The 14600-nt window shown below is 37.0% G+C and overlaps 1 protein-coding gene across 1 annotated transcript in view; it reads right to left on the bottom strand.

The window, feature by feature from the left end:
* Positions 1-1385: 1385 nt before the first annotated feature.
* TERB1 (telomere repeat binding bouquet formation protein 1) overlaps positions 1386-14600 on the bottom strand; it is a 29355-nt gene continuing 16140 nt past the window's right edge. Inside the window, exons 11-17 of the mRNA XM_027977909.3 lie at positions 13179-13336; positions 11750-12099; positions 10431-10495; positions 10033-10128; positions 5725-5874; positions 5354-5419; positions 1386-1676 (exon numbers count right to left, since the gene is read on the bottom strand). Of these exons, the coding sequence (XP_027833710.2) occupies positions 1489-1676; positions 5354-5419; positions 5725-5874; positions 10033-10128; positions 10431-10495; positions 11750-12099; positions 13179-13336 (1073 nt within the window). The 3' untranslated portion in view covers positions 1386-1488. The remainder of the gene's footprint in view (positions 1677-5353; positions 5420-5724; positions 5875-10032; positions 10129-10430; positions 10496-11749; positions 12100-13178; positions 13337-14600) is intronic.

The raw sequence follows: 14600 nt of genomic DNA on the forward strand, positions 1-14600 counted from the left end.
TGTTTTCCCCATTGACCTAAAACAACATGCACACATCTTGAGAATTACACATCAGAATAGCCCAGCAGACCATTTAAATCATCTCCATAGAGCTTAGGAAATACTGACAGATAATGGACTAAATTCACTCACACTTTAAATGATGCAAAGAATTTTCCTAATTGTATATTATTCTTAGGCCTAAAGGAACTTTTGGATTTTAAACAGAGACTGTTCTGCTTATTGACCCTCTGGAATTTTCACTGTGGAACAGAAATTAATAAAAATTCTGCTTTATCTAAGTAGACATACTCATGATCTGAAAGGGTCAAAGAATACATGCTTATAGGAAAATAGCCTTCAGTATTTGTAAGAATGACACCAAGCAGTGAGCCAATGTATACAGAAGTACAACTGAGCTTTCAGGTCTTGATACTTGATCACTTTGCCACAGTAACAGTATTTTAAGTATAATGAAGAATGCATTGGTGTAATGAAATATAAAAAAAGTAAGAAAAATAGAACTTTGAGATTTAATAGTTTGGTTTCCAACTAGAAGAAAACTAACTTAAAAGCAAACAATCAAAAATTGTTTCAAACTTTGAAAATGCAGAAGCAAATAAACATGCACCAAAAAGAAGTGAACCTGACAATAGAATTTGGAGTATTTGGGCAATTACACAATTGCCTTTAGAAGGACAAACATTAGTGTGTGGGAACATGATTTGAACATCTTGGGAAACTAAGTTTCAGAGAGAGAATTTCACTGGGTAAAAATACTAAATCCAGTGTCTCATATAGTATATGATGTCAAATAAGGTTTAAAGGCCAATAATTTTTTTTCTCTGACCTAGGTTGAGCTTAAGGGAAAAAAGCATAATCCTAAACATATGTTTGACCTCATATGGAATTTTGTCCTACCAACCTACACATTGAAAATGTATTTGTTTTAGGGACTTCTCTGATGGTCCAGTGGTTAAGAATCTGCCTTCCAATGCATGGAACATGGGTTCGATCTCTGGTCAGGGAACTAAGATCCCACATGCTATGGGGCACCTAAGGCTGCATGCTACAACTAGACAGCTCTCATACCAGAACTAGAGAGAAGCCCACACATCACAACTAGCACAGCCAGAAATACGATAAAATAAAATTTTTAAAAGAAAATGTACTTGTTTTATAATTTAAAAAATAATTTTATTTATTTGGCTGCACTGGGTCTTAGTTGCAGGGGATCTTTAGTTGAACTTATGGGATCTAATTCCGTAACCAGGAACTGAATCCAGGATCCCTGCATTGACAGCACAGAGTCTTAGACAATGAGCCACCAGAGAAGTCCTTGGAAGTTATTTTAATAGTCTGATGAGCTACAGCATCACAAAAAATAATTAAACAGTATCCCCATTGCCACATTTCCTGTCTCATGAGAATGTCTAAAATATTTAAAATTTTGTATTTTTAACACACTGTTTTTCAAGGTGTCAAACTAAAAACTGACAAGTCTTCCAATCAAGGAGCCACATACTTGGGGCATTTGGTCAGCTTGTGGTATTTGTGAGCAAGGTCCACAGCCTTCCGTCCTTGCTGAAAGGGGAAAGACCACAAAATTAAATTCCAGTGATTTCCCATTTTCTTAACTCCATTGAAAAGGTAATTTATTTCTTCTTTGGTAAAGTTTTTACGAATTCTTCTTTTCTCTGTAATTAATGAGAATTGTAGAATATATTAATACTTGCTAAAAAAAGAGATCTTCTTGAGAATCAAATAAAAACTTATTCTAAGGATATGGATTATACGGTGAGAAAACTTCATGCCTGGGCAACTCATCATATGGAAATCCACTTCAAATGAAAACAAACAAACAAACTCTGAGTGCCTACTATCAACCTAGATGCTATCACTGTGATCCTGCAATAATTGTAACAATCTTACAATAATCAAGAAACACAAAATTTTATAAACATTTGGTTGTTAACTCTTTCAACATTCCTGTGAAGACAGTTAACCACTTACCTGTCTTACAGCTACGGTCTTCCCAAAGGGCTCCATAACTTCATAGGAAAGAATATCAACACTTGTTACTTTAATTATCATGCTTGATTAATATTTTTAAAGGACTGTCTTTTTTGAAATTCGACTTAAAGAACATGTTCTTCACCTATATAAGGGCTCAGCTTGATTAAAACTCAAAAAAAAACAAAAAAAACAGGCTGCACAAAGAGGAAGTTTTATCTGTTTTTTAGGGGTAATTTCTACAACAGAAAGAATACACATTTGGTATCTGTCAACAAATATCTTCTAGTCATGATTACCAGGAAATAGTCTTCCTTTAAGGTTTTAAATTCATTGTTAATACTGATGAGGAGGAGTTTTTGTATTTCCAATTAAGGCTGCTATTCACTCTAGTAGGACCTGGAATAACTGCTGGGACCTTAGAAAATCTTGCCTTTGCAGGTCAGGACTGTTAGTCCATCTCTCCTAAGATAGGAGCCACAGTTCAGATCTCTCAAATCAGAAGAGAAAAATCTTAGCAGCAGAAGGCCAAGATATCAATGAAACAATGTCTAATTATTACCGAATGGTATTGCTTAGAATGTGAGATCCATGAAGGCTGGGATTTTTGTCTGTTTCACTCACCATTATGCCCCCCATGCCTAAAATTGTGTCGGACACATGGGAGGTGATCAATAATATTTGTTGAAAGAAAAAAAAGTTACTACTGGTAAAAAGTGTTTTAAAACTTATCACTGGGACTTCCCTGGTGGTACAGTGGATAGGAATCCACCTACCAGTGCAGGGGACACGGGTTCGATCTGTGGTCCAGGTAGATTCCACATGCCTCAGAGCAACTAAGCCAGTGTACCACAACTGCTGAGCTTGCGTGCTGCAACCACTGCAGCCTGTGTGCCTAGACTCCGTGTTCCACAAGAGAAGCCACCTCAAGGAGAAGCCCATGCATTGCAATAGAGAGTAGGCCCCGCTCTCTTCACAACTAGAGTGACTGCACACAGCAATGAAGATGAAGAGCAACCAAAAATAAAATCATATATATTTAATATAAATATATTTTAAATATAAAATTTATATATATATAAATTTTTTAAAAACTCATCAATTAAATTACTTCTTACTTTTGGGTCTACTGGAAAACTGTAGTTCTCCAAGAAATAGATTATTTCAATTTCACTTGCTAAATGATCTCAAAACTCATTATAATCAGAACCAGATGGGTTATTATATCATTCAGGATATTGGGTCTTGGGGTTGTTCATGTAGAGCCCATCCCCACTTTTCCACTGCAGCTGCCATTTCACTGACTTCTAACTTAAATTAACATCCATGCCCAACTCCTCAACGGTTTCTGAAGCAGAGTAATGGGCAGCCTAGAAGGGGAAACAGCTCTCTACATCACAAGGCTCCCTTCTGTGGCTTCTTTAGTGCTCTTTTTTTACTGATTGGGCATTAAAAGAAAACAAGGGGAAGAAAATAGCAGGGAAAAGTAGGCAAGAAGACTCCGTTTTAGACACTTATTTTTCAATCCATCCTAAAAGAGCCTTGTCTCCAAGACTCTTTTAAATACTTAGATGCTAAAATGGTCCCTTCTCAAAAGAATAGTCTCAAATTTGACTGTAACCTATAACCAAATGAAAGGTAATGAATGTCTCTAGTATGAAAGGGAAATTTATTAAGAGGGGGAACACAGTACATCAAATATTCCTGGCCTGCTTGTAAAAGAGATATGCATGCATACTAAGTCGCTTCAGTCATGTCCCACTCTTTGTGATCCCATGGGCTGTAGTCTCCCAGGTTCCTTTGTCCATGGGATTCTCCAAGCAAGATTAATGGATTGGGTTGCGATGCCCTCCTCCTGGGGATCTTCCTGACCCATGTCTCCTGCCTTCGCAGGCAGGTTCTTTACCATCAGTGCCACCTGGGAAGCCCCATAAGAGATATAAGACCAATCTAATCACTACCTCCTCAAGATGCCTAAATCTGAAAAAAAGCAGGCCAACTTATTATTTGATTTTAACTAAGCAGTTCTAACCTACAAAAAAGATGTAGGTGTTTATGAGTTGAAAATGATCCTAACAGTATTTAGGATCCCTTTGTATAATCAATATATAGGAATGCTGCTGCTGCTGCTGCTAAGTCGCTTCAGTCGTGTCTGACTCTGTGCGACCCCATATATAGGAATAGTTATGTATATTTCATGAGGTTCTGCAAATGACTTTACTATGAAAAATGATTATCGAATATTTTTAGTTGTTTTATATTTGCTTTTAAGACATGCTACTGAAGAAATTCTATTGTTAATTTGATGCCAACTCCTTGTCAAAGACAAGATTTCCAACTGCAACATTTCTATGGAAAAATACGTATTTTCTAACAGTTTCTACAGAAAATATTACTTCAAAAAGTGGGCTACCCTATAGTGGTACTGCACTTAATTTTAATTTATACGCAGAAATTTTAATCTTGAAAAAGACCCAGTTATAAAAAGTAAATTTGAAATTTCTTTCAAGGTTTTGGCAGTGAAAATGGCCAAACAAAAGTGAGTGGCAAAATGTTTCCTGGATGGATCAAGTCCAGACCTCTTCACAATAAATAACAGAATGACTCTATAGTTACTAATGGCCATTAATTTCTAGGTTACTTTGACAAGTAATGTACTCAATTGCTTACTCTTATTCTGCAGGTACTAATTCCATACAAACAGAAGAAAATGGTAATGTTCTTTAAGCCTCATGATAAATTTGAAATGGTGATAAACCTGAACTGTTAACTCTGAGTTTAATAAAAACTCCTATAAATTAACTCATAGTTTGAGAAGTATATTAATTTTTAAGCAGGGATCTAAGCTTTATACTATTTGTCTCTTCAATTTTGATTATTTGAAGTGCTAAAATAGAAATGTGATACAGAGGAATGAACTGGGGGTTCTGGAGAAAGAAAAACTTGCATTTGAATCTAAGTTCTGCCATTTGCTCACTGGCAAATTTTGGCTATTCAGGGATTTTCCTATTGCTATGCAACCTAAAAGAAAAGAAAGTAAAGTGGAAATAAAGTAATACCTTATCTTATGATTTTATTTTATGAAATAAAGGAAATAATATCTATAAAATACCTAATACATAATGGGTTCTTAATAGATGTTAAGTTTTCTCCTGCTTCTTCCCCAGCTAGAAAGCAAGAGATTAGCGAGTGCCATGAGGAAGGGAGGAGGGAAACTTCTTTTATGAGGAAATATGACTCTTATCAGAGCCAAGAGTTATTATTTAGAAGCCATTAATGATGTGACTGAGAACAATCATTGAGCTGTTCTGTTTCGGGAATATATGAAATTTATATTTATTTAAAAATTAAGTATATTCACTTATTCTTCCAGGGGTAGTAGATTCACTACTGAGTTGACGTCTTCTACGTGGGGTCAGCAGAATTTCTGAAAAATACAAAAACGTTTAGCCTACTTAGAGTATTAATCTGAGTAGTACCACATCAATTCCATTAGTATGATATTTCCTTTTTCCCCCTTCTAATGGGACTCCTTAGGTGGATTAGGAAGAATTTTTAAACCACCAGAGACTAAATCTACTCCCTGGGAACATTCTAAATCATGGTTGCTCAGAGACAGATTTTCTTTTCAACACTTTTTGTACCCTTTAGCTTTCAATATACTTAACGGTCTAGATCATAGTTCAGAAGGTACAGTCATAATTACAGTTTTAAAACTGCTGAATTAATTACTTTTGTTACAGATAAGTGATTTCCTTAGTTCACTTTTATATCTGTCTTCAGCTTCCACAATGGCTTTGTGACGATCACATTGGTATGGGCAACAGTGCAAGAGCTTGCTAAAATTTCGACTATTCAGGGATTTTCCTACTGCTATGCAACCTAAAAGAAAACAAATTAAAATGATGCATAGATGTTATAAAATATTTAATAACAAATTTATGAAAGCAAATATCTTTATGATGGTAACTGAAGTGAATCAGGAAGTTAATTATAAATACATCAAGAAACTCAAAGCCACATCGTATGAAAGAGTAAAGACAACAAATACAATACAGGGAAACAAGTGTTGCCACAGAGGTGTAAACACTTATGGCGATATAGGAAAGGAACGTCTAGCTTGGTCTAATTCTGAGCAGGAGTCACTGTCAGAGAAGATATCCAAAAGAAGTGACCCTTAGGCTCCGTCATCTTTTTTTCTTTAATATTATGGAACAGTTAAAATACATGAGAATGAATGGAAAAGAATAATGAACCACCATGTATCCATCATCTAGCTTCAACTATTCTTAACTCATGGCCAGTCATATTTTATCTCCCTCTACCTATGCAACTCTGCCTTTTGTGCACACTGGATTATGAAGCCTGGAAGTTGCATTTGAGTATTATTTCAGATGCATTCTTAACAGATAAGAACTCTTTTTAAAAAGTACTTATTTTGTCTTATTTTTTTAAACGGCAAAACCACTATCACACCTAAGAAAATTATGTTTAAGTAATCTAATATCCAGTCAGTGCTCAAATTTCCCCATCATTTTAAAACTTTCTCTTTATGGTAGGTTTATTTGAATCATGATTCAAACAAGGTCAACCATTACATTCAGCTGCTATGTCTCTTGAGTTTCTTTTCATCTATCAATTCTCCTCTCTTCCTCTTTGTCATTTGCCTGTTGGAGACACCAGGTCATTTGTAATGTGTAAGTTCCCAAAGTTGGGGTTTTTCTGATTACATCCTAGTTGTATCCTTTAAAATGTTTCTGTGTGCCCAAGAAACTGTTAAGTAGATCTAGATGACTAATCAGATTCAGATTAAGTTGTTTTTAGTAGAATTCCTCACAGGTAGTACTGTGGACTTCTAACTGCATCGTATTAACAGACACATAAAGTCTGACTATCTTTTTTTAAATTTTAACATTGATCAGTAGCTTCAGGTAATGTTAGCCACATCCATAAGGTACTCTATTTGCCTGTCACCTAAAGGAAAAGTTAGCCAGACAGAAAGTTGGCAGGGATGAGGACATTTTAAGTACAAAGAACATGTGCAAAAGCACAGAAGAGTGAGAAAGTATCGTGTGTTCAGACAATCACAGGTGTCATGTGTGGCTGGAGTACAGGTATGAGAAGTGTGGGAGAAACGTTGAGGCTGGTAAGGGTTGCCAGGGGCCAATCAACAAGAGTCTTGAGAACCATCCTAAAGATTTTTAGCTATCTCCAAGTCAATGGGAGAACTGAGGGATATTTATCAAGCAGGAATATGATGTAATTTGTCTAACAGAAAGCTCAGCTGAAAAGTAAGAGAATCAGTTGAGGGGTAACTTAAATAGTCCAGAAAACAAATGTGGGGATTCTGAAATAACATTTTCTGGGAGAAGGCAGAGATTTCAGAGGTAAAATTGATGAATAATAAGCTATTAGGGTAAAAGAGACGTTTAGGACAATGCTTTATTGACTATGCCAAAGCCTTTGACTGTGTGGATCACAATAAACTGTGGAAAATTCTGAGAGAGATGGGAATACCAGACCACCTGACCTGCCTCTTGAGAAACCTGTATGCAGGTCAGGAAGAAACAGTTAGAACTGGACATGGAACAACAGACTGGTTCCAAATAGGAAAAGGAGTGCATCAAGGCTGTATATTGTCACCCTGCTTATTTAACTTACATGCAGAGTACATCATGAGAAACGCTGGACTGAAAGAAACACAAGCTGGAATCAAGATTGCCGGGAGAAATATCAATAACCTCAGATACGCAGATGACACCACCCTTATGGCAGAAAGTGAAGAGGAACTAAAAAGCCTCTTGAAGAAAGTAAAAGAGGAGAGTGAAAAAGTTGGCTGAAAGCTCAACATTCAGAAAACGAAGATCATGGCATCTGGTCCCATCACTTCATGGGAAATAGATGGGGAAACAGTGGAAACAGTGTCAGATTTATTTTTGGGGGGCTCCAAAATCACTGCACATGATGACTGCAGCCATGAAATTAAAAGACGCTTACTCCTTGGAAGAAAAGTTATGACCAACCTAGATGGCATATTCAAAAGCAGAGACATTACTTTGCTGACTAAGATCTGTCTAGTCAAGGCTATGGTTTTTCCAGTGGTCATGTATGGATGTGAGAGTTGAACTGTGAAGAAAGCTGAGCACCGAAGAATTGATGCTTTTGAACTGTGGTGTTGGAGAAGACTCTTGAGAGTCCCTTGGACTGCAAGGAGATCCAACCAGTCCATTCTGAAGGAGATCAGCCCTGGGATTTCTTTGGAAGGAATGATGCTAAAGCTGAAACTCCAGTACTTTGGCCACCTCATGCGAAGAGTTGACTTATTGGAAAAGACTCTGATGCTGGGAGGGATTAGGGGCAAGAGGAGAAGGGGACGACAGAGGATGAGATGACTGGATGGCATCACTGACTTGATGGATGTGAGTCTGAGTGAACTCCAGGAGTTGGTGATGGACAGGGAGGCCTGGCGTGCTACAATTAATGGGGTCGCAAAGAGTCAGACACAACTGAGCCACTGAACTGAAGTGAACTGAGGACAATGCTCAATTGTGATGGATCGAATGGCAGAGTCTGGAATAAGCATGGCACATTTCTGGTAAAATAAATGTGCAGCAAAATTTTACAAGTGGAAGAAGAACAAAATTCCACACAGTTTTGAAATTCCACACAGGCAGAGAGTTTGATTTGGTGAGTTACAGAGAAGCACTGAGGGTTCTTTACCCTGGTAACATGATAAAAAGCACATGAGGAAGAGAAGTTAATAGCAATATGCATGACTTGGGGGTTGGTGAGACTTGAGACTGAAAGACTGCTACAGAGTTGCTGGAGTAACTGAGGCATGAAGGAAAGAGGCCTGTGTGAGAAAGAAAGAAAGAACCAAATCTGATAGACTAGAAATAGGGGGTGTAAGGAGAAAAGATAGTTATAGATGACTCAATGTTTGAAATCTGGGGGCCAGAAGAATAGTGGCAATATTAACAAAAATGAAGACGCTGGAGGGAGGGCATTTTAAGACAGAGAAAGTTGTTGTGTTTTGAATATATTAAACTTGAAATAACAAGATATTAAAGTGAGTACATCCTGGATACAGCTGGAAATGGCAGAATGTGGCTATAACCCAAGGTACAAGTGAAGTGTGGAGATACAGATTTGAAAATCATTGGTAAAATGAGAGATGATACCACAGAAGTATATGTTGCAGCAGAGTTGAGTAAGTGCTATAGATTATTTAGTGGGGGAAATATCTGCAGAAATTTGGCAGAAGGAGAAAGATCAAGGAATAACAGATGGCTCAGTAGTAAAGAATCTGCCTGCCAATGCAGGAGACACAGAGACACAGGTTCGATCCTTGGTCAGGAAGATCCCCTGGAGGAGAAAATGGCATACCACTCCAGTACTCTTGTGTAGGAAATTCCATGGACTGAGGAGCCTGGCAGGCTATAATCCTGCATAGAGTTGGACACGACTGGTGGAAGACAGAAGAACAGTAGTATTTTGAGCCTAATGTGGAATAGCCTCAATTTTCTCCAAAGGGCAGAGTACAACAATAAGAGTAAACAAAGAGCAAATATTTGGATATGAAGAAGAAGGATGGAGTAAGCACTGAGAACCCTGAACAAAAAAGAAACAATGGGACATGGAACACTAGAAAAACTTATAAACTAACTATAAATATAAGAATAGTTAATGCTTATGATTTTCAGAACATAATCCAGAATATATATCTATTTATTGACTCTCTGAAAATACAAAAGATGTTTACCTTACTCAGTACAGCTAAACTTATAGATGGTGACAAAAAGAGAATAATAAGGTAATTTTTAAAAACTATTACCTGTGTTGACGCATATGAACAAATATTGGGAACACAGGCTACTATAGATAAAAGGTATTAATTTGAATTTTTTATGATACCCATGATTGTTATTTCTCCAAAGGGAATGAAGTTTAAATCACACTGGTAGAACTATTACAAATTCTAGTTAACTTATGTCATATAAACTTTAATTATGAAACAATTACAATTAAAAAAATACTTACCTGAGCACCTATACCTCAACATTTTGGAACAACTGTCTGTTTCTAGAAAACTGATGACTTCTTTATTTATTATATCTGAACATAATGTAAATGGATCTGGAGAAAAAAATTACAAAATGCAAGGTATTTCTGATTAGTAAAAAGTATGTGACATTTACAAGATTTACTAATTCTGAAAATTTTTATCAACTGTAGCCCAGGAGTACACATCCAGCCATCCTAGTGGATAAACAGAAAGGTTCTGGATATTAACAAAAGGTGACTGAAGCACTTAGTTTAGAAAGAGAAGTAAAGGCATAGCTTGTATGTTAGAGAGAAGATATACCAATGTACATTTTTAGCTATATTAATCACTTGAATATGTTCAACAATCAAAGAAGAAACATTTTTAGTCATACCTGTTACTGGTAACTGCTGCTTTGTGTTTTTGGCAATAGGAGTTGGGTGTTTAAAAATATGGTCTCTAAAAGAAAATAGACACAAGATTACTATAAGTAAACACTGGTGTGTGAACAAATGTTTCTATATAAGCAGAGTTTAGCAGACAGAAGGAGCTGGCACCAGGATCTACCAAAACCCACCAAATTCTGCCAAAGTATGGTATTCAGCAGTTATATACAACCTTGTTTCTGAAAGTGGAGTTAACTATTATATATAAATAGATAATAAGGACCTACAGTATAGAATGTGAAACTAGATTCAATATCTTGGAGCAAGTATAATGGAAAAGAATCTGAAAAAGTATAGTAAGTGAATCACTGCTGTACAGCTGAAACACTGTAACTGTAACATCAACTCTGCTTCAATTTGAAAAAAAAAAAAAGTGGAGTTAAACAAGACTCCAAAGGACAAATAATACTGATGTCAGCAGAAACATGGGGGAAAAAAGAGGAAAATAGGAAAGAAAAGCAAAAAAGAGGAAATAACAAATTCAGTGGGCCAGAGGGCAAGAATGCTGGCACAAGAGCCTATCTCACTAATTCCCAATTCTACATCCCTAAGAAATCAAGTTAAAATTACATGAAGAATGGTTTGGAAAAGGAAAAAGGGAATGTGATAATATAATCCATCTTTCTAACACTTGGTTTACCCTACAACCTCCCAAAACATAGCAGCATCCTCTTCAGTCTCCCTCATAGTCCAGTAACAATCAGAAGAGCAGAACACAAGAAAGGTTCTAGGAAGAAAGGCTATGATTCCAGGTCCAGCCCTATAGGCTACCCATGAGGGAGAAAGAACATGTACTTGAGAGGAGGTACAGGGAACAAATGAAAAGGTGAGCCTAAACCAGATCTTAATCACACCTTACCCCCATTTATCAAATTAAACTTACAAACTGGCTTTTGCCAAATTGCCGACTGATTATCAATATGTGCATCATTATTTCAGCTATAGACATTTAGTTTAAGTTTTCTGAGTATCCCTTCTAAATTCAAATCTGACTATGCCATTTGATTTAAAATTGTCAATGGCTCCTTATACCGTATGAGTTAAAACAGAAAATCTTGCATATGACATGCCAGACCCTAGATGAATTGGCCAAGACTGTCCCGTCCAAACCCCTTTCCCCAAACTTCCTACATTAGGTTCCTCCCCAAAACCATGTTTTGTCATTTCTGTATCCCAGTGCTTAAGAGTATAGCACATTGTACTACATGCACACACACACAAATGCTGAATAAGTAAATAAAAGTTAGAAACAATTATTAAATTATACCTTGACTGAGAAACAAAGTTCTTTTTTTCAGAAGTTGTTTCTTCACATAGGTTTTGTTTGCAGCTTGAATTGGCTGTACATAAAGTCTTATTTTGCCCACTCTCCCTATAACAAGCATTAACTGGATTTGCACTTCTTAACTCCATCTTCACTTGATCATCATTTGTACATGCTTTGGACATGACTTTATGGGACTTAGAGGCATGTAGCTTTCTAGCCTGGCTTTTATCTTTATCCTCTGCTTTGGGAACACCACCGCCGCTATCTGCATGGAAGTGTTTCAGTGTATCTTGAATATTTACGTTCACAGATGAAATATTATTCTTATAATTCTCTCCTTGTATATTTTCCTATAATATAAAAATAAGTAAATAATTTCAAAATAATCATTTGTTTTATAATCCAAATTACACTCCCTTTAAATAATGCATAAAAGGTTTATGATTGTCAATAGAATATACATTATAAAAGATGAAGTTTACATTAGGGAGAAAGAGAATATTTATTAAATGATTTGGGGACATTTGGGTAGTCAGATGGGAACAATTTACACAAAAATAAAGTCAAAATAAATCATGTATGAATAGATTCAAGCAGTTCAAGCAGTTCAAACACCTGTTGTTCAAGGGTCAACTATTACTTCTCCATTCTTTCTCTTTCTCAAACCCCTACTATCTAAATGATAGATCTCGTGACTCTATCCTCCATGTCTCTTATTTTTTCAGTCATTACCTCCACTTTTTAAAATATTTATTTTAAGCTGCTTTACAGTTGTGGCCCCAAGGCTTCTCTGTAGTTGTAGAGACCAAGGTTCTGGAGGGCCTGGGCTCTGCAGTCTGCAGCACGAAGGCTCTCTAGTTGTGAAGGCCAGGCTTAATGCCCCCATGGAATATGGGATCTTAATTCCCTGACCAGGAATTGAATCTGCATCCATTGTATTAGAAGGCGGACTCTTAACCACTGGACCACCAGGGAAGTCCTTATTTCCACTTTTTAAAAATATTTTTTGTCTGTGTTCAAGGATGATTCCTCACGTATTACTGCTGCTGCTAAGTCACTTCAGTCGTGTCCAACTTTGTGAGACCCCAGAGATGGCAGCCCACCAGGCTCTGCCGTCCCTGGGATTCTCCAGGCAAGAACACTGGAGTGGGTTACCATTTCCTTCTCCAATGCATGAAAGTAAAAAGTGAAACTGAAGTCGCTCAGTCGTGTCCAACTCTTACCCACCCCATGGACTGCAGCCCACCAAGCTCCTCCATCCATGGGATTTTCCAGGCAAGAGTACTGGAGTGGGGTGCCATTGTGAATTTTAAATTTAAAACCATAAAAATAAAAAGTAAATTTGTAAGAAAAATACTTTACCCTCCAACCTCTATTATTAAAAAATTTTTGAAAAAAGTTCTGTATTATTTGAAACAAAAAAGCCAACCTCATTTCCTTTTGTTTCAAGTTCTTCTATTCTGTGTAAAATTTCCTTCGCTTTCTTCCAGTAATCTTCAAGATTCTTCTCTTTCATATTTATGTCCTTTAAATGCTCTTCATTTTTATCAAAAGAATATTCTCCTAGACTTAGAGATAACTTCTCACCTTTGTAATATGGAAAAAAAATAGTGAGTTTATCCATTACTAGAAATGCTATTTGAACACTTTAAATAAGGACAAACTCATACCCCACAACCCCTTCTCTAAATTTTGCACATCCAAAGCATCTTAACTTGCCTAATTGGTACTGAAAATAAGTGGAAAGAAAGTGCTTGGCAGAAGTTGAGGACCCGAAGAGTCATAAAATAGACTTTACTTTTCAGAATTATAGGGAAAAAATAGCATGAAAACATGTTATACCAGGCATACAAACATGCTCAAGTTTATGGCTACTGGTTTTAAAGTATTTTTTTAACACTGTTTCCACAACTGTGGATTATAGTTTCCTTCCGATAATTTAAAAATTTTTTACGTATTATGGCTGCAATTTTTCTTTCAAAAGACCAAACTCCTTTTCATGGCTATTTCCTCTATGCTCCAGCCATCAGTTCTTAGATGCACCAGGTTCTCTCCTCTCACGGGACCTTTATGCCTCACTGTTGCTTATGGTTGAGACACTGGACCAAGACAAACTCCCTTCTTTTCACCCAATTAACTCTATATTCAGATCTCAGGTGAAGAATCACTTCCTCTCAAAGCCTGTTCTGCTCTCAGTCTAGGTCACCGTCCTTTATTACAGGTTAGGATTTGTGCTCCATCCACTCTTAACCTTTGCATTAATTTATAATAATATATTTATTTACTTCCTATTACTCTAGTTAAACTAAGTTCTAAGAGCACATAGACTGCTGTATCTTATCACTGTCTCCCTAAAGCCTAGCACTGCTGCTGCTGCTGCTAAGTCGCTTCAGTCGTGTCCGACTCTGTGCGACCCCAGAGATGGCAGCCCACCAGGCTCCCCTGTCCCTGGGATTCTCCAGGCAAGAACACTGGAGTGGACTGCCATTTCCTTCTCCAATGCATTAAAGTGAAAAGTGAAAGTGAAGTCGCTCAGTCGTGTCCGACCCTCAGCGACCCAATCGACTGCAGCCTTCCAGGCTCCTCTATCCATGGGATTTTCCAGGCAAGAGTACTGGAGTAGGTTGCCATTGCCTTCTCCAGGGGATCTTCCCCACCCAGGGATTGAAACGGGTCTCCCGCACTGTAGGCAGAAGCTTTACTGTCTGAGCCACCAGGGAAGTCCAAGCCTAGCACAGTGCCTGGCAAATAAGAGGCATTCAAATATTTTTTAAATAAATAAATAAATGAACATACTTTATGATTTAATCCTAAGTCACCTGTAAGCCCTCAGATTTAAGTCCTACAACTA

The sequence above is a fragment of the Ovis aries genome, chromosome 14, assembly GCF_016772045.2.
Source record: "Ovis aries strain OAR_USU_Benz2616 breed Rambouillet chromosome 14, ARS-UI_Ramb_v3.0, whole genome shotgun sequence".
In the NCBI taxonomy this organism is placed as follows: Eukaryota; Metazoa; Chordata; class Mammalia; order Artiodactyla; family Bovidae; genus Ovis; species Ovis aries.